This window comes from Camelus dromedarius, chromosome 29 (assembly GCF_036321535.1).
Source record: "Camelus dromedarius isolate mCamDro1 chromosome 29, mCamDro1.pat, whole genome shotgun sequence".
NCBI classification, from domain to species: Eukaryota; Metazoa; Chordata; class Mammalia; order Artiodactyla; family Camelidae; genus Camelus; species Camelus dromedarius.
Window position 1 is genome coordinate 15,071,754 of NC_087464.1, and position 25,487 is coordinate 15,097,240.

Consider the following 25,487-nt stretch of genomic DNA (forward strand, 5'->3'; position numbering starts at 1 on the left):
CATGAACAAACACTCAAACATTTGCATGCAAGTTCTGGGGACCATTATCCGCCTGAATCTCATTCACGCTTTTCCCTTCAGGTCCTGAGCCCCCAGGCCAAGACCCCCACCACGTACGCCTGCTTATGTGTAGAAGTCATAGAAAAGCATCTTTCTGGAGCCCATAATCTCACCAGAAAACTCCAACCCGAAGCCTAGCTCAGGAACCTGATGGCTTGCTGAAGCCTTCATCAGCCCTTCCTACCCATCTTATATTCACATCAGCCACAAATGGAAACCCCAGCTGGGAGTATGTCTTGAAATTCAAGTTTCTGTTTAAGAACTGGTACCCAGCCTCTCTTGAGCCATTTGGTCAGATCCATCCTGGGACCAGGCAGATGGATGCTAATTCACCATGTTAACCCCTTTCGTGCCAGTCCCTTTATCCAAGACTTGGTGGAGAGCCGCATCGCCCACCCCACCCAGGCTGTGATGGGGTTGCATGCTCTGTGTCATGGAAACCGGCCAGCAGATTTAGCAATCGTGTTGCCCTTGGCATCTGTTCTGGACCTCTATGTAGAGCTACGTGCTGAGATACCACAGCATGGGCAACTTTTCAGTGCCAGAGTCCACCACCCTACGTCTAGCAATGCTAACACCTTCTCATTCCAACTCCAAGGGTGGATGCAGACAAGAGAAAAACCACGCTACTCAAACCAAGAGTCTTATTCACCAATAATAAAGAGAAAGCTAAGCCCTCTTCATGTGCCCTCAAACCCAGCTTCCTTCCTTCCCAAATCATCCTCACTGCACCAGCCCAGCTAAGAAGTGTATTCAGCAGTCACAGAAAAACAAGGTGGGCCACAGTTTGGTCCTCACAGACGTCAGCACTGCCTTCAATCCATCATTACCAATAATAATGGTGCAGACAGGTGTTTGCACCAGGGCCACCAAAGCCCGCCACCAGAGGCCCTCTCAGAGCGCAAAGAGAGATTAAAACAGCATCTTTTCATCACAAGAAGCCACGTTTCCCCCATGAGACCCTCGCAAACGAAAATTCCCACCTTACCCTTCATTCCAAATTTGGACCGTCGACCGTACTTGTTGATCATAATGAAGAGAACCACCAGCAGGACACAGGCAAAAGCAGCCAGTCCGACCGCTATGGATACCTGTGAGGGGCCAAAACCAGACGGTCAAGAGCAGTCGCAGAAAGTCTGAGTACTGGACGACCTAACGTGCACGCGCAGATGAGGACCGTCCTATGACGGTGGCAACTGTGGCCCTGTCAGAACTTCAGCAAACTTCAGAACTTCTCAGACTGAGTATAAGTCTTGAGAGGAAGTAATTTGTGAGACTCTAAGGACATCAAAAATAAATTACCCAAATTGATTAGAGGGAGTTTTGTGACTCAGTGTTCTGAGCCCCTCTCATCTGGGGACCATCTTAAGAGAGGCAAGGGCAAGTCCAGAGGGGCTTCTGTCCGTTGTTTTGTTGTGGTTTTAGTTGGCAAGCAAATTCTGCACCTTCACATTGACATTCTTTGCATAATATTCTTATCCAGAAAGTTCCAGGAGATCTGGACTCTAAAAAGACCCCTTTCCTTTCCTCCCCAGGGAAATCTCAGGCTTTGAGACAGCAGGATGGGAGCATTGGGTGGGAGATGGCCTGGGAAACTCTGAATTTTGTAAAAGGCTGTACAGTTAACAGCTCCCTCGGAATTGAGCCCAGCTGGCTCCTAGTGGAGTGGGCGTTTTCAAACTGTTCCCTTCCAAGCCCTAGGGCTTAAAGCAGATCCTCAAAGACTTCCTCAAACAATGAATTATTCTCATCAAACAAGGAAGATTTCAACCACCTGAAAGGAGGGCATTCATCACAGCCTCTTACTGCCATACATACCAGAGTTTCACGTAAGGCGATATTGGAAAAAGTTAGCTACTAAAACGGAAGACTGAGAACCACTGCATCAGCAATCACCTTCCTCCTGAGCAAGAAGTGACTCACCCCAAAAGTGTCTTCCTCTGGCTTGTGGGTCACAGTGATAGGAGGTGTGGGGCTCACTTCATAGACTGTAAACCAAACAGAAAAGGAGGAGGGTAGTGAGCTCACTGGCCACAAGAGCCTCAGCCATGGTCCCTACCCACCTCCCAAGTCCCCTTGAACGTTCTTGCTGGAGAGCATTCCCTTGAAGCCAGGCTCTTACTGCCTGACCCCTCCAGGCTTTGCAACGGTCCTTAGAGACGAGGTCCCGGTGCGGCTGCCTGGCAGGTGTTGACAGCTTGAGGACAGGCTCCGTGCATATAAAGAACCTTCACTTCCATCCCCTGACCCTCATCCCAGAGTAAACAGTGTAACCTGGGCAATGTGGGCCATAAGCTATTGGACAGATAGAAGGGGAAGAACGTTTTGGGATGATGGTCAGGGTCTGGATTCGGCACATTCTGTTGGTGACAGCAGCTGCAGCCAGCACGTGGCTCCTCTCTGCCGCAGGCATGCCTGCTCCCATCCCTGGCTCTCCACACCCTTCCTTTTCCCCTCTTCACTCTTCAGTGAGATCCAGGAGGCCCGTGTTCCCCTAAACTACTCACTATCCAGTCCCCTAATTCAGATTTCAGAACACAATGGCAGCCTCAGTTAAGCCACAAGTTCATCTGACTAGGAAGCACCACCTCTTCCAGCACGGCCTGGGTGGGAAGCCAGGCATCCGCCTGTCCTCCATCTAGAACCACCTCCTTGTCAAGAGATGGCCCCCGTTCGAAATTCTCTGGGGGGACAAACAAAGGAATCACAGATGGTATTTACATCCGTGCCAGACAGCCAGGGGTGTGCTAAGCAGGACTGTCTACTGTCGCAGGTGGCCGTTCCTCTCCGACGGCGGAGAAGAGGAAAAGGAATAAACACAGGTTCCCCCAGGGCCCGTGAGCAAAACAGCAAATCCTTTTGGGATTGTCTAGCCCTGGCCCCAAACTGCTGGTAAACTGACCTTCAGTAATCTTATTTGAGGACAGGCGAGCCTATCAATCACAGCTCCACACGAGGTGGGTCCCAGCCAAATTCTTGGGCTCTCAAAGCAGGTGACAAACACTAACAGGTTCATGGGCTCGGCGTTCTCTCTGCAAGAACTACTGAGATGCTCAGCAGAGGTCCACTGGGGCACGGGAAACCCACATCCTTCCTGACACCACCCCTCTCCATCTGGGTAGGAAGACCCACCACACGGTCAGACCCCTGAAAACCCCCTGGGGGAAACTGAGGCACCGAGTGATTGCCCGAGAGGTGTAGGCTTGGAACTGCCCAAGAAGCATTCCTACTCTCCAGTTCCCTTTCACTTTTCACTCAGGTGGTCTCAGCTGCCATGGGCCTGGGGATGGTGGCGGAATGGGAAAGAGAGCTATTTGGATTCAGTAGTTACCAAATGTATCAGAATAAATCAGTTTCAAAGGAAAACATAAAAGAGACTTACAAGAGACAAAGTTATCCGTGCTCTCTGCAAAAAAGACAAAGAGATCATTAACAAAGGTAATAAAAACCAAACGGTCGCACTTGATCTTCTTAAGAGCTATGACCTCTCCCACTCACCGTGATCCCGCAAAGCAAAAGGCTTGGCACATCACGCCTCCCCCACACTCTCCCACCTCCTTAGCAAGTGGTCTTCCAAATGGAGAAGGAATAAGAGCTAAAACTCCTGGTTTCCAGGAAGGTGGCCTGGCCCACTTGGAGACTAGAAACCAAACTGTGAGATGAGGAATTAAATCCAGACTCACCGTCTCACCCACAGCCCGCCCTCCCTCAAGTACCCAGAGTGCTGGGGATGTCGGTGGTATGTTAGAGTCAAGAAGAAACGCTGCAGGATGGGCTTTCATGGGCCTTCCTTGAAAACTCTAGCTATGACCTCAAGACACAATTCCTCAAATTGATATGTAGAGTTTATTCTAGTAGGTCATTGAGACATTCTTGGGAGTCCCTCTAGAATCTGCCTGCTCCCCAGATGAAAATGTGTTATTTGATCTTTGGCCTTTAGAAATGCCTCACCTAATAATGAAAGCCAATCATTACTGAGCATTGATTGTGAGCCAGAGGCTGTGCAAAATGCTTTACGTAACACATCACTCAACCCTTGTAGCCACCCTAGGAGGTGCATAGCATTATCCCCTTTTAACAGAAAAGGGAACAGGCTTATAGAGATTAAGTAACTAACTGAATGTCACTCATTTAAGAAGGGATCGAGCAGGATTCAAATCCAAGTCTGAGCTGGGAACCACTCTGTGGTGCTTGAAAGTAAGCAGTCAGAAATTAATGGGGGCATGAAGAAATGACATGGGAGCCAATGCAAGGGGATTTCCAAAGGCCAAACTGGGGACAAAGTGAACAACAAAATAAATGATGATATTCATAGATTGTTACGGGGCAAATTATATCTGTCCAAAATTCATATGTTGAAGTCCTAACCCCTCAGTACCTCAGATTATGACTATATTTAGAGACACGGTCTCTAAGAGGTAATTAAGTTAAAGTCATTAGGGTGGGCACTCATCCAATATGGCTGGTGTCCTTATAAGAGGAGATTAGGACACAGACACACACAAGGAAGACCATGTGAAGACACAAGGAGTCAATTGCCATCCATAAGCCAAGGAGAAGGGCCTCAGAAGGAACCAATCCTGACACCTTGATCTCAGACTTTCAGCCTCCAGAAATGTGAGAAAATAAATTTCTGCTGCGTAAGCCATTCAGTCTCTGGCACTATCTTATGGCAGCCCTAGCAACTTAATACATGGACTATATAATTCATAGAACAAAATAAATACCCAGGAGTCCACACTGATATAAATAGGTAATTTAATCAACAAATGAGGAAGAAAAGAAAGCTTTTTCTTACAGTAGAATTCCAATTAATGAATGTAGAGGAAATGACAGAAATAGAAAAGTCATCATTGAAAAATGGCACAGTGATAACTGTTCCAGGCAAGAATCATCAATGAATGCTAAAATTAATGTGTGAAAGAATGATAAGAAACAAGATATTTACAAAGCTCCAAAATATGGTGCTTATTAATTATGGAAGGAAAAAATAGTCACTGGGCATTAGAGAAACCTGGCAGACACCATCCTGACTAAGTGATAAAGTTAGCATCACTGGTAATAAGATGTACAGACACCGTGTACCCCCGATGCCATGCACTGAAAGGCACGGCATCGCTTCTGCAGTGCTCTTGTAAAAAATGCATAACTGGCATTCAGTTGTGAGGAAACATCAGGCAAACACAAACAGTGGGGTGCTGGCAAATAGCTAGTGAGGAGTCTTCAAAAGTGCACAGACTGTGAAAGACAGAGACTGAGGATCTGCTCCAGATTTAAAGAGAGTAAAATAACATGGCAACAAAATGCAGTGAATAGTCCTGGACTAGACCTCAGAGAAAGAAAGGACGGCAGTGGGACAAGATAAAATTTAGATAAAGTCTGTAGATTAGGCATGAAGGTTGTATCAGTGTTACTCCCCTGGTTTTGATCACTGTGCTGTGGTTCCGTAAGATGGTAACATTAGAGGAAGCAGGGGGAAGGATCTAAGGAAGGTTTTGTACTATTTTGTAACTTTTGGGGGATGAATCTCAAGCTATTTCCAAATGAAAAGTTAAAAACCTTTTAAAGAAAGTTTTTTTTTTCAAAAAACATGGATTATTGGTCCTCACTCCAGAGTTTCTGATTCAGGAGGTCTGACGGGTCTTGAGAATTTGCACTTCTAACCAATTTTCAGGTGATGCTGGTGCTGCTGGTCCCTTGGAGGACCACTGCGTTACACCACACCTCCCCGACCCCCGCCACGAGCCTCCACATCTTGAAAAATAAGAGCAACTCATTCATTCATTCATTGTGGGTCTCCTCTTGACCAGGCCCTTGGCTAAGCTTTCACAGGCACGGCTGTCATAGCTCTTGTTAAGGATGCACCCGCGAACATTCTTCTCTACCTACCTGTGGGGAAAATGATGCTTTCTGTGAAGGAGGCCTTTAGAGAAACTCCTATTCACAGTAAATGCACCGTTAATAGATGACTTGTTCATCATCCACTTTGCCTTGTTTGGGGGAAGAGCAACAGAGCTCTCTTCAAATTCCCAAGCGTGCCCTTCACGCCACCACCCTCTTGTAAAGTTCAGGTGACCAGATGCCTGATGTGGGGGAAAGATGGAGGAGAGGGGGCCCTAGCCTTGGCCTCGGAGCCTGAGAAAAAAGAGGTGCCAGGTCATTTCATAGTTAACACTGATTTGCATATTTCTCCTACGGCTCTCATTTTTAGAGAACATTCTCATGTCAGCCAAATGTTTTGGCCAAGACAGTGAACCCTGTAATCTCTCAATTAGCCTATGAATACTCAGCTCCTTTTCAGGAGCCTGGAAATGTGTAAGCACCCAGGAAGCACGCGAGCCTTGGAACAGCCAGACCTCCTGGCTGGTTAGTTTCTCTCTAACCTGTGGGAGGACTCGGAACTTCACCCTGGAAGAGGATGTTATCCAGGAGTGGTCCTCCTCTCTGCCCCAGCCAGCAGGCTGGGAGGACGGCTGGACTGGTATGCCAGTACAGCATCTGAATCCAAATGCAGGCTGGGTGTGAATGCAAGGCACGTGTGCCCTCCAGTCCCAGACCACACCTCCTTCAGACCCCAAACTCCTCAAGAAAGGCCCAGTGGGAAAAGCCAGCCAGGTCCAGAGAAGGGAGAAGAGAGGCAGCAGCTTGTGTCCAGACAGAGATGGACTGGGAAATGACGACGAGAAGTGATCCCTGGTTTTAGATGTGAGGAGGGAGGAGGGAGCCGCGCCAGGCGACTACATGCTCTGCCCATCCCACACAGAAGGCCACATGCAGATGCTGGTTGGTGAACTGTGGAGGGAAGCAACGCCGCCTCCTTTCCCGCAGCACCAGCAGGTTGGGACCACATTCTAGGCTCAACAAGCTTCTTAGAGGAAGGAAACCCGCCTTGACGTGGCTAAGGGCACTCAGGCCATGGTTTCTCCCACTGTTTGTACCAGGGCCCTGAGGGGATTCTGGTTTGTGCTGATGAAGAGACTTCCTGGCCAAGTACAAAAGGGGAATTCAGGAGTGACGGCAGCTCACTTATTCAGAAACGTTTTGTAAGTATTCTCAGATATTTGTAGCACATGTGCTTGTGCATGCACACACACACACACACACACACACCCTTGGCGACATTCCTCCTTCTAGCACATCATCATCTAAGGACCCCACCTGGTGGCCTTCCAGGTACCACCTCGACCCTGACATGATCCCCAGACTCCCCTGTCACCCAGATCCCTGATTCCTCACGGCTCCCACTCATGCCCAGATCCCTCCTGACGGCCCCTCTAAGGTCCTGGAACACCAGAGGTAATCACCACAGGTGATCGGTGCTTCTAGAAAAGACCTCCCTAGCCAGTCTTTCCAAGGACTGGTTCCTACACTCAGGCTGAATGCCATGCTGAACATTCTAGTGCTTCTTCGCAAATGTAGAGGGAAACATTAACATTTGTACTGCATGTGCAGCTTACAAAAAGCTTTTCTGGAACATTTTTATTTCAATGTCCTGGTCTGAGGAGATCCTCAGCACTTGCAGATCGCCCCCCTGAATACATTCACTCCAATCAAACCTCTCCTATGGGTCTCGGGCCCCTAAGCAGTCAGGAAAGGAGACCCTCACCTTTGTGATCTCTGTGTTTTCCCCTAAAACAAATCCCCTTTTGTTGCCCTTGAAGGTGTGCATGTGTGTTTTTTTAATAAAAACAAACAGTAATTCTGTACTCACTCTGTGCCAAGCACTGTGGGAGATACTTTGGGTGGGTTAACCCACTGTGTGTGGATTCATCTTCACCACAACCTTTGAGGAAGCAGCGCTTCATTCATCCCCAGGGCAAGTTAGGGGGAGCGATCACTGGTTATCGTTCCCACTTCACAGATGAAGCAGCAGAGGCAGTGATCATCCTTCCCCTCTAGCCAACCACGTGCTAAGCCCCATTCTCGGAGCCAAGGCTGCCCATCTGGTTGGGCCACAGGTGGGACTGGCCCCTTGGTCTGTCAGATCTCAGAATCCTTCCTCTTAATCTCTATGCGCTGCTGTCTGGGAGTGAGAGGGGGGCAGATGACAAATACGATGTCCCCACACCCTCACGGCAGGAGAGCAGGAAGCCGCAGCGAGCCTTTGTACCCAGGGCTCAGCAGGTGCAGGGTTTACTGCCTGTTCCCCTGGATAATTTACTCCCTTAAATGTCTAGATACTTTGTTGCTTGACACGCCCGGCCCATCTTTTCCCTGTCACCGCCTTTTCATCATCCATTGATTCCTTTAGGCTCATAAACCAAGCAAACCTTCACACAGGACGGCCCTGGCAGGGTGTATATGGGTCTGAGGACCCCACTTAGGGTCAGCTGTTCCCCTACAAGCTCCTCTGAGACTCTGCCCTCCCTCTCTAGGGCTGGAGTCCACCAAATGTCATGACAGCAGATCGCAAATGAGGGAGCAGCTGAGTCACTTGAGGGGCTTGTTAAAACTCAGACTGCTGGGCCCCTCCACCCCAGAGTTTCTAGTTCAGTAGGTCTGGGTGGGGCTCCAGAATTTGAGTGCTAACACACGCCCAGGTGATGCTGATGCTGCTGGTCTGGGGACCATCCTTTGAGGACCACTGGCTGGAGGAGAGTTGATAAGGTGACGAGAATATCTAGAGATGACGAGGAGGGGCTGCTGTGTCTCTTGGGGACAGAGGAGGTGTCTACAATTGGGAGGATGCAGAAAACTGCTGCCCTCCCCAGGGGATGGTGGACAAAGGAAAAGCCATGCCTACCATGCATTCCCAGGGACCCTGCTGCCCCGCGGACAAGACACCCTCTGCGGGGAGGAGCCAGAGTGGCTCACCCTCCCTCTTGAGCACTCCATGGCTCCCTAGTCTGTCCAGGCCTCAAGAGCTTCCCTTTGGAAACAGAAGCATTACTTTGGGGGGCTTTAACTCCTCACCCATCATGGAGTGTAGACTCTCCTCCTTAAAAACAGATTTCATTGTCTAATCACCAAATGGGCACAAGCAAAGCAAAGGGCCACTCCAGCCCTTTAGGCCAACAAGGCCTAGCCTGACTTTATGGCCCTTAAAGAGCAAAGTAATTCTTGTATCTAAAAGCCGCTGCCTCCACAGTGCGGGACAGGGCCAGGACTCTTCCAGCTCCTACAAAGCTCGTGTGGCCCACAGTGGGACCTTTTACTGGGCATACCGGGGTGATGCTGAAAATGTCAGACCATATGGCCTCAAGTGTCAGCACGTTCTCAGTCCTCTCCTGAGCAGAGGCGCCATCATCCCCGGGACCTCAGCTGAAAGAATTTAGCTTCCCAGGCAGCCTCATTCCTTCAGAGTTTCTCTCAAAACCTCTAAAGTTCTAGGTTCTTTGCACTAAGACTAAAAGGGTCTCTCGGAGCTGCTCCCCTCTGGTTATCTGTAAGCTGTCAAGTCACCTTCACAAAAGCAGCTGTTGCAAAGGGTTAGCTTTCACTGTCCTCCACCTGTCTGTGTCTAGGTGTGTGACATATCCGTCTTTCCAACCCTCTTTATCTCATTAGGAACCCCCCCCCCCCAATTTCTAGGAATTGAAGGCCAAGAGGTCCTCTAGCCTGTTCCCAGCAGAAATCACCAAGGTCATCAAAGACACATGGCTTCACTGACAGAAACTTACCAACTGCTGAACTCACCAAGAGATGCTGCAATGACTTTTACTAAACTCTTGGAGTGTTTCCTTCTCCTCCAACTTCAGGGAAGTATATGAAATATTCTAGCCCAGACAGAGGCAGAGTTACCTCTCAAATATTCAAACAAAGCCCTTTCATTATTTTAATTCCTACCCCTCGCCCACGTGACATCAGCACCATCACAGGCTGCCAGCATCAGTACCCCCACCCCTGCTAGCTCACCACGGCACTGGAGGGGAGAGGAACCACGGACCTGGAAGCCTAGACCCCCGCCAAGGCCTTTCTGCTACCCAGCTAGGAGGAAGAGGTTCCGCTGACTCAGACGTTAAATGCAGGGTTGAACGGGACAGACTCTGAAGTCCGTTGCAATGGAGGGTCATTGCACCATCATTGTCTACCAAAGCCTGTGACATGTGTTCTGTTTACTTTAAGTCATTTAAAAGCCACAAGATTCTATGGGAGCAGTACAATCATGCCCACTTCACAGATGAAGGAACTGGGGGAAACTGTCACGCCCAGAGTCTCCCAACCGATAAAGGACTGGGTTCAGATTCTCCATCATTCCTGTCCAACTTTCGAGTTCCCGCTTTCTCTACCATAACACAATGTGCCCTTAGATGCACACCTGTGTATTTCTGAGCAGGTCTTAGATTTTACTGTAACAGCTATCAGAAAATCGACTTTATGTAGTTTATGCAAGATGCTGGTGGTGGCTGAATACGTCCCACACCACACGCGTTCGGTTGCCGTGATGACGACATTCATGTTGAAGCTGCTGCTTCTCCTCTCAAAGCCACCACGCCCCGTTCCCCGAGCTCTTGGAAGGAAATGGTCACCCTGCAGAGGCTCTGCCCTTACCTGGAAAGGGCTCCTTGAGGAAGTGGCCGTTGATGGTCTGGTTGGCTGTGCCCAGGGGGTTCTTGGCAATGAGGGTGTAGTTGCCATTGTTGTAGTGGGTGGGCTTGTTGAAGAGCAGGCAGCCCTCGGAGACCTCGCCCTCCTGGTAGTACTCCACACGGATGATCTTGGACTCCCGCAGCGGCTGCCCGTTGTGCAGCCAGTGCAGCGTGGGCGGTGGGTTGCCGCGCACCACGAACTCGATGCAGTGCTCCAGGCGCAGCTCCGGCTCCTCCAGGCTCACCACGCGTGGGGGGTCTGCCAGGGGGAAGAGGCCAGCTGACGCCAGGACCCAGAGCCTCCTGTGTCCCAGAGCAGCCTTCCAGGAACGGCGGTGGGAATCCCAATTCTTCCCCACCCAGCTCCAAAAAGACTGAAGGAATCAGAGGTCCCTCCACCTGACCACCACCCCCAAAGAGGGGAAGAGATGTCTGTCTTCACCCAAACTTCCTAGGTCCACCACAACTGGAGGGTTCCCTCTCACAACCTTTTAGGGATTTAATAAAAGGCAGACTTGGGCCAACTTAGGAGTAAAAGCATAGATGAGATGGAGGCACATCATCTTCTGAGGGACAGGGACACCCTTTCTGGGGTTACTAGCCAAGGATTGACTTGCTCAGTCCTATCCTATAAGAGTTTGTCTGCTCCTCCTGGTAGACACAGCCCCAGCCTCCTGGGCTGACATCCCCCTGGTACACAGCCACCCGCCACAACGGTGCCCACTCACAGTGGACCGTGAGGGCGACGCTGGCATTGCTCATGCCCACCACGTTCTCTGCAATGCATGTCAGGGTGAAGCCATTGTCCTCACTCGTCACATTTACCAGCGTCAGGTTGATGGCGTGTACATTGGTCCAGTTCAGATTTGTCTAAAACCCCAATAAAAAAGACAACAATCAAACAGTTTCTATAAGGGTGGCTCCCCCGCCTAATCCCCAAACACCATTAGGAATTAAAAGGAAAATTGAGCAGAAGGGAAAGGAGACTTTTCCAATGAATGCACGCTGACCAAGTGCCAAGCTCTTTAAAGTCAAGAGCTCAGGTAAGCCTCACCTTTACCCTGTGAGGTGAATGGTAGCATTATGCCCAGTTTACAGATGAGGAAAGTAAGGTACAGAGATGTTTAGCAGCATGTTTAATATCAAGTTGGCTAGATAAATTAGCAGCTTGGGATTTGCAGATACTACTATATATAAAACAGATAAAGAATAAAGTCCTACTTTTAGCATAGGGAACTATATTCGATAGCTTGTGATAATCTATAATGCAAAAGAATATGAAAAAGAACATATATATATTATATATATAATATATATATAACTGAATCAGTATGTTGTACACCAGAAACTAACACAACATTGGAAATCTACTATACTTCAATTAAAAAAAAGATCAAATTGGCTAGAAAATGTTACAGCTGGATGGAATCCAAGTGTTTCTTCCTGTTGAAACAGGACCACAAACTTTTCCTCTTCTTCCTTACTCTCACATCACTTGCTTCTGTTCATGATTTAGCTCATTAAGACTAAGAGGGGATGGGGCCCAAGCCCAGAACGCCTACCTGGTGGGTGTTGATGGACTGCAGCCCAGTGACTATCCAGTCCACATCGGGCAGGGGCGAGCCAGAGCCATTGCAAGTGATGACAGCGTTGTCACCCTCTCGTACGGTCAGGTTGACATGACTCACACTGATCTCAGGGAGGTCTGGGAGGGAGAACAGGATGGGTGAAAAGATGGGCAGATGCTGACTACCAAGACTCCATCCATGGAGTCAAGGATGGCACGTCTTACTTTGTCCAATAATGACTCCAACACAGACTGCTTGAGCTCTTGGAAGCCCCCCAAGTCCCAGAAGCTTCTCACCACCTCCCCAGCAGAATTTAAGCTCATGCAGTTGGACTCTCTTCCATGGCGGCGAGGGGGTGGGGGTGGTACAGTTGCTCAAGGAATGCAGTTCTAACCATGAAGTCACATGGCATCTTCCGCTTCTGGCACTGGTTCTCAAAAATGTGATCTGCTTCAGACTCCTCTGGGGAGCTTGCTAGAAATTCAGATTTCCATACTCATCTCCAGACATTCTGATCTCATTAAGTCTATGCTTGGGACCAGACATCTCCTCTAAAAGTGCCTTAGATGCTCCTGCTACAGGAGGTTCAGAGACCACACCTGGACATACACCCCTTCAGGTGTGGTTGACAGGTAACTCAGAGAGAGAAAGGACTCTGGTCCGATGAGAAAGGACACATTTAACACCTTTCTACATCCCTGAAATCAACCTTCCCACGGCTGGCTCCTGAAAGGACAGGAATGACCAAGGAGGGAAGAGGAGAGCCAGACCTGCACCCAGTGCAGAGTTCAAGGCTGGAGGAGCTGGGCTGGGCAGTGGGAAAGGAAGGCCCTGGCCGCCGGGCTGATGTGCAGCCCCGTCTCTCGGGGCTGCAGGCCGGGCGGCTCACTCACCACACTGGCTGATGTTCATGCGGAAGAGGGGCAGCTGGGAGCCGTCGGCACTGATGCAGTAGAGGTTCTGGCTGTTCAGCTTGGCCTCCCCCTGCTCCTGCCACAGCTGCATCCAGCGGATGTCACAGCTGCAGTTGAAGAAGTTCTGCTCCAGCCTCCTGTGGGCAAGAAGAGAGGGAAGGGGACTCCTGAACCGAAGATGGCCCAGCTCCCTCCCGGGGCTCTGAGGCCGAGGCGCCCAGTTGCTCCTCAGGGATCAAGGAGAGAGAGGTTGAGCAAGGTCTCCAAAGAAGTAAAAAATTCTTAGTTAAGTCCATGAATGTATTTCATTTTAAAACTAGTAAACTCATTAAAAAAAAAAAAAAAGGAAAAAATCCACTCCACTTAACTCACCTGGCAAAAGAACCTTTTAAATACATCATCTTGGGGAGCTTCTCTTCTCCAAATCCTCAGTGGTTTCCCATCTCATTGAAAGCCAAAGTCAAAGGTCTATGGGATCTGCACCACCTTCCATCCCTCTCTGACATCATCGCCTACCTCCCCCTCCACCTCTCTTCTTCAGCCACACAGACCTCCTGCCTCAGGGCCTTTGCACCTGTTGTCCTTTGTGCCTACAGAGTTTTTACCCAGAACAGATCTTCTAGATTGTCTCCCTGACTTCATTAAGGACTCATATGGCCTTCCCAGACCACCTCTGTAAGAAAGCCACCACCAACCCCTGCCCTAACACTGCCTGCTATTTTCTTGTTTCTGGTTTTCATCACTGCCCAGCACCACTTTACATATTGATTTGATTGCTTGTTTAGTATCTGTCTCCCCAGCTAAACCTTAAGTTCCATCCAGGTCAGAGACATTGCCTGTTGGTTCACTGCTGCACCCCCAGTACCTATAGCTGCACCTGCGACACAAATGCCTGTTGAAGGAATGAAAGGAGGTGGGAAGAAAGAAGTTATTCGTCCTGGGGAGAAGGTGGTTAGCAGTTTCCAATATCGGCTCAAAGCCCATCTCGGAACCAGTTTTATTCCTTCATAAATTCAACAAAATCCTTAATAAGCATCTTTCCATGTCTGGCTGTGGGCTGAGTGCTATTGATACAGAGATGAATAATCGGCTCCTGTTTCCCAGAAGCACTCATCTTGGTGAAGAAGGATGTCTGATGGAGGACGAGTCAAGTTCAAGGCCTTCCTTCTCCACTGATTCTCCTTGTGACTTAGAGCAAAGCACTTCCCTTCTAGAAGGGAGTTTTCTCATTAGGGGGACAATTGAAGGGCATTAGCTGATGTAAAACTCTTAAAGGGCACCTGATAAATCTGAATGCCTGGATCAGTAGAGGGAACATGAGTCTCTTTCTGGACCAGTAAGGGGATGACTCTGTTGGTGCCCAGAGGAGGGGCACTTGGGTAACTGCACTAAGACCTCGGGCATTTTTGACAACTGGCAAATTCCAAAGTAGTGAAGCATACATCAGAATCAACCAGCTTTCCGAAAAAGTTGAGACCCTTGGGGTTGGATTTGGTGTTTTCTAGCCAATAGGACACCACAGGTAGAATGTTCAAACATCCCTGCACAATACCCTCTTAGTCTAAAAGTACCTGTGACTTTTCCTTACACACCACACTCTTTCAGACAAGGAGAAGGGAACTAACCTTTCTTAAGCATCTGCCTCTCACAACTACATTCAGAGACAGCCAGTCTCATTGCCATACAGATGAGAGAGTCCCTGTTATGTTTGGAGGAGTCCAGTCACGTGTTCAGGGTCCCTCGGCTGGTGTGTGACAAAGCAGAGCTTCGAATCTCAGCCTGCTGGACTCCAAACACCATGCACTTTCCCCACCATCTATCATGTATAAGGCACTGGTCGACAGGAGATGCAAAGGGGAGTAAGCAGGACCCCTGACTTTGGGGCTCATGGAGGGAGAGACTAGAGGAAGAACTGAGGGGATGTTGCAGGCTGGGCTGTGGAAACGAGAAGGAAAGCCTGGACCATGGCAGAGAATTTGTGTCAAGGAGCACTGGGGAATGAAGCTGGAAGGCTGAGTAGAAGCCAGATGGTGGAGGACTTTCACCGCCACATCAGGAAGCTTGAAATTCATCCAGGAGGCAGTGGGAATCATTGAGGCCCTTGGAGGTGGAGAATGATGTGAACAAAACTGTGAGAAGAGTAATGCCACAATATTGTACAGGATAAACAAGAGAGGAGGCGAGCTAAAGCCCGGGACACCAATTCTGATGGCTTATAAACACAGGGTCACTGTGCGCAGTGGTAAAGTTCACACGCGTCTCAAAGCACCCAGACAAAGGGGTGCATGGGGGATGAAATCCAGTCTGCACACCCCTGACCAGACCCAGGGCCTGGCGTGGGGCTCTGTCCACCCAGCAGGGGCGTCTTTTCTCATTCACACATAGGCACCATACAGGCTGGCAGGATCCAGGTCAGTGCTGTCAAACTTTTGGTCTCAGAATTCTTTTTCAGTCTTGGCAATGACCGAGGGCCTCAAGGAACTTTTCTGTGAATGATATCTACCACTATTTACCATATTAGAAATCAAAACTGAGAAAATCTTAAGACACAAGAATGCATCAGCACACTTTTAAAGAGTATAAGAAGACGTTCAAGATCAGCTGTACTAGAATATGATTTTATCAAAAGTTGACAGTTACACAAGCTGTTTTAGGCGTCAGTGCCTTTCTGAAGGCAACATTTAATCAAGAGTTTCCTTAATAGAGTTATTTTGAAAAGATCCAGAATGTCTCTTTCCTGTCTAGCTTCCATGTTGTCTTCTAGCTCTCACTAAGTGTATTTACCTATGCAAAAGATTTATTAAAGCATAGAAAAAGTCGGGGGAAAAAAAAGAATACATTAGCACAAATGCCATCAATCATCAGAGGAGTGATGTTAGCATATGTCACGTGGCCTCTGCGAAACCCCACTGCACGTGGGAGTGAAAAAGGCACATAATGTCTCAATGCTATGAAAATAGATTTAACCTCGTGGCCTCCCTGTGAGGGTCTTGGGGATTCCCAGGGGACCGTGAACCACTGTGTGAGATTAACCACTGCCTAGTTAACAAGAGCTTGGAGGAGAGAGGTTAAAAATTGGGGAGAGGGAAGGGGAAAATGGGAACAAATGTCATAAAGAAAGATGAGATGGTATTTGGTGCTTCGCTGGAGGGAGAAGAAGAAGAAAAAGTAAAAGACTCCAAGGGTTTACGATCCAGGGACAGGAAGTCAATGGTGGAGAGGAGTGTTTTCGGTTGAAAACAGAAGAGAAAAACCCAGTGGAAAGGCAGAGGGTAAACATAAGAGGAATGGAGTCGGGGCAGAGCCAGGGATGCGGGGGGGAAGGTGAGGTCCTAGAGCAGAAAAGTGAGGGATGAGGTCCAGGACCTTTGGAGGGATTTGCCCTGGGATTAAGGCAAGATGTCTCTGTGGCTGATAAATGAGAGAGAGAGAGAAGAGAGAAAAGGTAGACAGGAGAAAATGAGGGAGAAGGAGTAAGAACAATAGGATAATAACATTTGCATCACATTTCACGTGCCCAACACCATGCTGAACACCTTACAGGCATCACGCCATTTGACTTTCAGAGCAAGGAGGAAGCACGGGGAAGGGGACGTCTGATGGCTTCCCTCGGGAACACAGGTCGGATTAGCTGCCCAGCGTGAGTGGGGGAAAATGAGGTGGGGCAGTGGTTTGGATCCGCATCATAGCAGCTGCGAGGAGAGGTCTGGCAGCCCTGTTGGAAGGACGCTGAGGGTCCAGATGCTGGAATATATGCAAACTGAATCAGGTCAGCCTGGTTTTTCCCAGCTGCTTCCTTGACAAGATGTGTTCATTCATTATTAAGTAGCTGTAAAAATACAAATTATCCACCTGGGTGGAAGACACTGGATAAGTGAGAGGCTTGGCCAGGCTGCTTTAAGCCACACATGCTTTATTCAGTTCTGCCACTTGTCCGAGCCCTGCTGTGTATCCCAACAGCTCAGGGTTCCCCCAGAAAGGCGGACAGTGTCACAGCATCCTGAGGCTGGTGGGAGAATCTGGCGAGATACTTGGGACGTGTCTAAGACCCTGTCAGGCACAGGCATGCCAATAGCTTGTTCATTTCCTGCCATCTTTTCCCTCCAGGATCTGCTCCAACAAAAGGCATGCATCATGAGACCTGGGCCTTTCCTCCAAACCAGGGTCTCCTGGAAACTGCAGAAGAACCCTGAGTTCTTCCCCCATCCCTCTGAACTTTCCACCTAGACAGCAAGACACACACATGGCAGAAAACATTTTGAGTCTGAGAACAGTGATGCCCTGGGCAAATCTGCCTTCATCTTCATATCCTGACAAGAGAGGGTCTAACAGTGAGGTGGACTGGAAGCAAAGAAGGGCAAGCCCTGGGTCTAAATGATGCTGTCTGTTCTCCCATCAAATCAGCAGTCTTCAGCCAGGATTTCAGGAGCTGACTCGAAGAGCCTGACACAAGCCTTCCCCTGCTCCATCAATAATGCAGGTGGCCCCATGAATAATACAGCAGCAGCTGCTTCAGAGCAAAGCTTACCAACACCCAGCCCTTGCCCCAAGATGGCCTGGGGCCTAATCGCCAGGCCCTCGGGGCTTCCTGCAGATTAACTCAGCCCCATCTGAGGGTGTGCACACAGATACTTTGCTGCACAACCGAGGCCAAGACTGGGTGTTTAGAAAACACTGGCTCCGCACCAGTCATCACTCTGGTTCTCTTCTCCCCTCCAGAGTGTCAGTGGTGCTGGTGGCAATCCTAGGGCCAGATGGTGGGAAATGGGGACCGGATCCAAATCTGTCGTCACAGAAGCAAGCATGCCCAAAGGGCACCTGGAGATGCTAGCAGTCCGGTGGTAGACAAAGCACCCAAACCAAAGATCCAAGTTGAGCCGCTGTGACACCTTGGGTGAATATAGTAAACGAAATAGTGCTGCCCAACCCCCGCCCCCAAAATATGTCAAAGTCCTAACCCTCCCAGTAGCTGTGAACGTGACCTTATCTGGGAATAGAGTCTTTTCAGATGTAATCAGTTAAAAATCAGGGGATGAAATCATTCTGGATTGATGGTAGGCCTTAAATCCAAAGACTGGTATCCTTATAAGAGAAAGGAGAGAAAGAGTAGAGACGAAGAGACAGGGGAAACGGCCACGTGAAGACGCAGGCAGAGGCTGGAGCAGCGCTGCCGTGAGCCAAGAACTCCAGGAGCCTCCAGGAGCTGAAACAGCCAAGGACAGTCCTCCCTAGAGCCTTTGAAGGGCGTGTAGCCCTGCTGACACCTTGATTCTGGACTTCTGGTCTCCAGAACAGTGAGCAAGTCATTTTCCGTGGTCTGAAGCCACCAAATATGTTAAGGCAGCCCTCGGAAACGAACACAGTAAGTCACTTAATTCTCCAAGGCTCTGTTTTAGCTTCTGTGAGATGGGGGGTAATTGTGTTCAGCCTCCCTTCTTCACAAAGTTATCATGACGATACATGGTAACATGCTTTGGGAAGTCAAAGGAGCGACACAGAGGCCAGAAATGATTATCATAATAACAGCATTATTATCACGATTGTTTAGTGACTTCTCTGAGAACCGTGGCACGTGGTCAGGGCCAGGTCTGTGAAAGAAAAAAGGCAGATCAGCCCAAATCCATCTCTGAAACCGAGTTAATATTTTACCAAGTCGATTAAATCTGCAAATTATACCAGAGGTAATTATCTTTTTGCTTTAAGAAAATGAAATATCCCATTCTATTTTAATCATGTCTGCTCCGGGCGTGCAGGGTATTAAGAGAAGCCTGTTCGAGATACACTAATGGTCCTTAGGGTATTTCTGGAAGGTTTCTGTGCTGTGAGTTTATATCCTCTGGTGCCTCTTGCCTTTGCCTAAATTGCACCAGGGGATTCAGAATCCAAGCTTCTTTTCTTTCTAATTCATGCTTTACTTCTAAGACAATCTCTTTGATTCTTGCTCTAATTTCTGGACAGACACTACCAGTCTTCTTGGTAAAGGAAAACGCCATCTTGCCATCACCAGAAACTTTGGAGAGCGCTGTGCAGTGTCAACTCAAATATCTTCAGACCCGGGCCGTTGAGAGAGTGCTGGCGACTCTGAAGCAAGTCTTGAAAGATGCCTCCAGTTCTTTCAGTGAGAGCAATGCAGCTCGGACTGGTGAGAGGCAGCAGGTCAGGGGCTCGGCCAAGACCATACCTTTCATCTCACAAAAGTAAATGCGAAATGCAAGGGCTCGGAGGTGCTAACTTGTATGGATTTTTCCCCCTTTGGTTCCACTCAGGGAAGCCGCCATCTTGACAGTGGCTCCTGGATGGAGACACAAAGCATGTGGCGGGTGTTGCTGAGCTGTGTGAGAAAAGGGCTGGTCTTTGAAGACAGAAGACCTGAGTGGTAGTAATGCCAATAATCACAGTGCAAATTCCCATTTCCTTGCCATATGATGTTGGACTAGTAATTCACTTGGTCAAGACTCAACTCCCTCATCTGTAAAATTGGGTATAAGGGTACCTCCCTTGTGGGATGGTTCCAGGAGTGAGACAGGACCTCGTATATATTAGGTACCCAATATATGCCTCTTCTTACTGGAAAAGTCACAGACACTCAGCCCTTCTGATGGGGAATCCCAACCGCACAAGTTCTCATATCAAGGATCAGAGGAGGGGCTGATTGAGGCAGCCGGAGATCCTCAATGATGGAATAAAATATGCTGAGAAATGGTTGAAGGCTTCTGCAGAAGGTTGCTCGAAGACTCACACTTCTGCCTTGGTGATTTTCTGCTGCCCCAGTTCACAGAGCCATCTCCCCCTGGCCTCTCCTCTAGGGCCAAAATTCTTTCATCTGGAAATACCCGACCCATCCCCACACCCCAGCCCACAGGCTCCGCTGGGCAGACCCTGGCAGTCTAGATGGCTCATGGCAGATGGCGCCATGTGGACTAATCAGGAAGTCAGACAAGAAGGTACTACCCCCTCTTCCATTTGCCAGGAACTGGGAGTGTTTGGCTTTTAATCACAGCCACAGCTGAGAGCCAACACGCGGCCCCTCCAGCCAAAAGATAAATTTTCCACTCTCCACTTTCAGTTCTTCCTCAAGAAAATAGACCCCCACCAGGGCAATTGCTCCTTAGAGGGGGCTTCTTTATTTTCTAATATAATTTTTTTCTTATTTAACAATAGGACAGAAATAAAATACTCCGTGGACATGGTGGCGGTCATGTGCTGACTCACACTGGAGGCAACGTCTTCATTTCTCCATAAGCCGCATCCAGCTCACTGGTATATTGATCCCGGGCAAAGATGAATGCGGAGTCCCATGATCCTCTGGGAGAAATCTGACATTTTCTTTAAACATATATCTACGGAGCAACTATTTCTAAAACTCCATGAAACAGGTCACCAGGGCACCATACCACTGATTTTGTAACCAGTGATTTTTTTAGAAGGAGCACTGAACGTTTTCTCAATAATTCCGCAACTGCAGACCCAGATGTCCCCGGGAGGGAGGCTGTCCCTGGCCTCCCACAGAAGTGGCAAGTGTTCCAGGAGAAATAAATGCAAGTCTCCCAATAAAGAGAGCCCCCAGTTAGCTACCTGATGTCAGGGAACCTGATCAGTTCTAGGGCAACATAAGGAAAAACTGCAATCGTGCTTTTTTTGTTGTTGTTGTTGTTTTTTAATTATTGTAGGACAGATCCTTGGGATTGAAGACAGACTGAAAAAGTTGGGAGATGGCTGAGCATAGTGGCCATGATCTTGAGTCCATATGCTCCCACTTAGTTAATGGGTAACCTTAACCAAGATACTTAACCTTGCTTAAGTACCTCAGTGTCCCCGAATGTGAAGTGATAGTAGTCATTCCTACTTTATAAACTTGTTATAAGGATTAAATTAAATAACGTACATAATTCGATAGATTGCTTGGCACAGTGCCTGGCACAGAGTAAGAGCTCAGAAATCAGTGTTAGTGGAGATCGAAGGAGTCATGTTGATTTACCTCTAACATCTTTTCCACCTACAAAGATGGGAATGAACACAACATATCCAGTGTAACATTCTGACATTGACATGTCTGGGACACTGTCTAGTTTTTCAGTATTTTATAAACAAGTAAATCTATATTTACCTTTTTCCAAGCTTAGGTAGGAGTTTTAAATTGTTGTACATGTGGATTGCAGCCACATGTGCCTGGAGAACTCTGATCACTATAACTATTGTGCTCATAGCAGAGAAAAAGCCTAGTGGGAGGGGCAAAATCCTAAGGAAGGAAAGCAACCCACAACAGTCTTATCTGAAACTCTCCAACACTGTCAAAGAGACCATCTCTGTACTTCCCAACACTAGAATGGCCTTTTTAAGCACTTAGATCCATAAGGATGAGTTGGGTATATACAAGACAGTCATAGGGATGTAAATATCCTCCTCCCTTACCAGCTGGGTCAGGAAAAGTAAGGTTATGACCCATCCTTGAACTCAGGTCTTACTAGGCAAAAGGAGGACACATGGGCTGGGGTCCAAGGCCATCTCCTCTTGGTAAAGGAGAGTAAAGCATTCAGTACATTTGGATCTGAGTCACCAAGCAAAAGGAAACACATGAGGAGTATCTCTGGAACCCTGAATCCCTAACTCCAGCCATGCCTCAATTCCTTTCCAATTTATTCCTTGATTTGTTCCCTCAACATAGTATGCTGTCCTTCATGCACAGAGATGACCTCGATGACTCACACATCAACATGAGCTATTTTTTCCAGCAGTGGTCACGAGTTTTAACTCATCCATCCAACATGTGCTAGCACAAAATGGCTGGCTACAGTAGGAGTGCATTGATCAGCCTCGGAATGAAGCAAAGCTAAGCAGTCCACAGGCAGACTGAATAAATAGACGGCCTTAGCCCCTACTCAAGCCAAATAGGCTGACAGAAGGTCATGAGAAGTGGGAAAGACTTGCAGCTTGAAATCAGAGGCCTGGAGTCAAGTCCTGGCTCTGCCAATCCCTAGCAACATGGTCTTGGCTGTGTCTCACATGCCCTTCTCAGGCTCAGAACCCTCACTTTAAAGTGCAGAGATATACTTTATATGAGAGGCATAATACCTACCTCCCATGATGCTTATGATGATAAATCAAAGGTCATGTAAACGAAAGCACACTTAGTAATTGATTTATATATTACCAATGTTATTTATTACAAACTGATAAATACACTTTATTATTATAAATGTCAATACTGTTATTACTAATTACGAACAGACCACAAAACTAGATCCTTCTAAGAGATGAGAGTCCTATCTTCTGAAACGTATTGTGCCCAGAAAGAACATCAGAAATCAAGGGATGGGGTGGCTCACTCTCACTGAACATGGTACACCTCACGTCTTCCAACCCAAGAAGCCCCCTCAGGTGTATGTCCAGCCTTAGGTGGCTCCACCCAACAACCTTTGACCACCCCTCCAGTGACATGAACAGTCTTCAAAGCCAAACTTACAATTCCCGAAGACTCAGCGTCTGGAAGAGTTGCCATGAGAGTGTGGTGAGCCGGTTACTGGACAGGTTTCTGTAAGATTGACAAATAAAGAGGAAATTAAAGGACAGATCTGGCATTAGTCATGCTCTCTGTAGTAAGGTTGGTCATCTCATGGGAGCCTGGCTTTGTTGTTCTTTCTTTTGCTCCATTCTGCTGACAATACATCGGCCAGGAGTTGAGGCCACAGATCAGGTTTGGAGAGGATGCTGACACCTTTTAGAGGGCAAAGTCTTACAAATCAAATCAAATAAATAAAATTTCCTTGATCACCCTCCCAAATCCTCCTGCCACAATAACATTCCAGAGAACTTGTTTTTTTTTAATTCAGGTATAGTTGATTTACAATGGTGCGTTAGTTTTCAGGTGTACAGCAAAGTGATTGAGTTAGACACATACACACGTACGTATTATTTTTCATATTCTTTTGCATTATAGGTTATTATCAGGTATTGAATATAGTTCCCTGTGCTGTACAGGAGGACCTCGCTGTTTATCTATTTTATGTATAGTAGTTAGTATCTGCAAATCCCAAACTCCCAATTTATCCCTCCCCTTCCTTTCCCCTTTGGTAACCATAGTTTGTTTTCTATGTCTGTTTCTGTTCTGTAAATAAGTTCATTTGTGTCCTTTTTTTTTAAGATTCCACATATAAGTGATATCATATGATGTTTGTCTTTCTCAGAGAGCCTTTTTAAGGCCACATTCCTACAGGAGAACAGAGAACTCTCAGGGTATACAAGCCAGGAAGCATTCTTTTTTTTTACTAACATACCAAAAAACCTGTACAAATTTAATGTATGCATCTTGATGAATTTGAAGGAAAATATACATCTGTGAAACTACTACCATAAACAACAGCATAAACTTTTTTTTAAGTTGAAGTACAGTCAGTTACAGTGTGTTAATTTCTGGTGCACAGCACAATGTCCCAGTCAACAATAGCATACACTTAACTGGCACCTCTAAAAGCTTCTTCCCTCCCCCTTTTTTTTTATTTGGTGATAATAACATTTAACATAAGATGTACCTTCTTCATAAATGTTTAAGTGTACAATACAGTATTGTTAAGGATGCACCACACTGTACTAGAGATATCTACGACTTACCCTTCTTGCTAAATGAAACTATCATGCCCTGTTACCAACAAACATTCTTAACGTGCACACAAGTCGCAAAAACTCTGCAGATCACCTACGATGCCTTCAAGCCAGTCCCTCCTCCAGCAAACACGCCCATCAATGATCAAGACATCAGCCTTTCTGTTCACACTTCTGTTCTCCTCCTAATGGCTATTTATTTGTTCTCATTAGGATGTACAGAGGAAAGGAGCAGTCATTAGTCTTCTGAATAAAAGAAGAAACACATCCACGGATATTACTTTGCCAGGCTCAACAAACAAATTTTGATGGGATAACTGATGCCTTGGAGGCAGCCGTTGGAGACTGCGAGCACTGAAGTGGTACCCCAGGCACCATGTACTCGGCTACTGATGAGCACGGACAGCGGAAAGGATTGCACTTTGGTAAATATCTCTCCACACACACACAAGCACATGCGTACTTGTATCTATTAAACAGGCAGGTAATAAATGCAAACACAGACTCTTGTTTACGCACATGTGCCTGTGCTCACAGGTGCACCTATATTGAGAGGACTTCTACAACAACTGGTTGTCGAGAGCCAAAGAGAGACTACACTAAAGAGTGAGGGGGCGGACAATGGATAAGGTCCCTCTGGAACTTCTGCTCACGTTACAAATGAACACGCAGGAGAAGTGCAGTTTGTGATGAGCAGAAGGAAGGGTTTAAACGACGTGATGCAAGTAACTGATGTGGGAGAGACGGGGCTACAAGTGCCCTCTGAGACAGGGAGGTCAGAGCTGAGACAAGAGAAGTGAAAATGGCCAGAGAGGAGGCCAGAGAGGAAGGCAGGCGGGGGAGAGTGGTCTGGGACCATGAGGAGTGGGGGACATGCCACACCCACCCTGCGGGCCAAAATAAGGACTTGGGATTTTATTTTAAGGAACATTGGGAGGGCACTGGATGGTTTTAAGTAGGGATGTGGCAGAATCCAATCACCGTTTTTAAAAATAGGAAGCCAAGACTGGAAGCGAGCAGAGCAATTAGGAGCTGCTGCAGTATTCCAGGCAGGAAGAGGGAGTAGAGATAATTAGGCGGATGGATTCAAGCTGCGTGTGGGAGGTAGAGCTGCCAGAACTTTCTGTCGGATTGGGTCGGGCAGAGGAGGGAAAGAGACTTGAGCAGCCAGGATAGTGGTGATGTCATTTCGTGAGCAGAGGAAGGCTGCAAAAGGGGAGCGACAGGGGGATCAAGAGCCGCCCCCTCGCAAATATGAAGTTTGAGGTGTGCATCAGAGATCCAAGGAGAGAAATGAAACAGCCCGTGGACGGGTAGGCCCGGAGCTCACGGGAGAAGTTCAGGCTGGGTGAGGTCACTGAGAGTAGACACAGCTCATCAGAGGATGGGATATTCAAGCACAAGGACTACCTAAGGAGAGGGCTTCCCCTTCTCATTAGAGGCAGCTTTATCTTTGGGGACAGCCCGTGACGGTCGGGGGAAGGTGTTCTCATGGTGCAGGGGACTAGTGGCAAAGGGAAGGTGTCCCCCAAGTTTACTGTTCCACTCAGAGTCCTCCAGCCCACACAGCCCTCCCTAGGAGACCCCCCCAACTCCCCGCACCCCCCACTTCCTCTCCACAGGCTGTAGAACAAGGGGAGGAGGGTGACAGCCCAGGCTCACATAGAAGCCTATTGCCCTCAATCCATCCGCATGCTCAACTTCACAAAAGCCTTAAAAATGGCATATCTCATTCCTACAATCTTCCCCCTTCACCCACCAATCAGAAGGAAAAGATGACAAATGAAGTGCGTGATGACCACCTGAGGACACCACGA

General features: G+C 48.0%; 1 protein-coding gene across 5 annotated transcripts in view; it reads right to left on the reverse strand.

The window, feature by feature from the left end:
• NTRK3 (neurotrophic receptor tyrosine kinase 3) overlaps positions 1-25,487 on the reverse strand; it is a 335,000-nt gene that overhangs the window by 211,463 nt on the left and 98,050 nt on the right. For all 5 annotated transcript variants that reach the window (XM_031440537.2, XM_031440536.2, XM_031440532.2 and 2 more), the window contains exons 4-11: positions 22,535-22,603; positions 13,051-13,208; positions 12,152-12,294; positions 11,318-11,459; positions 10,552-10,848; positions 3,443-3,466; positions 1,984-2,048; positions 1,049-1,151 (exon numbers count right to left, since the gene is read on the reverse strand). In XM_031440537.2, coding sequence (XP_031296397.2) covers positions 1,049-1,151; positions 1,984-2,048; positions 3,443-3,466; positions 10,552-10,848; positions 11,318-11,459; positions 12,152-12,294; positions 13,051-13,208; positions 22,535-22,603 — 1,001 coding nt within the window. The remainder of the gene's footprint in view (positions 1-1,048; positions 1,152-1,983; positions 2,049-3,442; positions 3,467-10,551; positions 10,849-11,317; positions 11,460-12,151; positions 12,295-13,050; positions 13,209-22,534; positions 22,604-25,487) is intronic.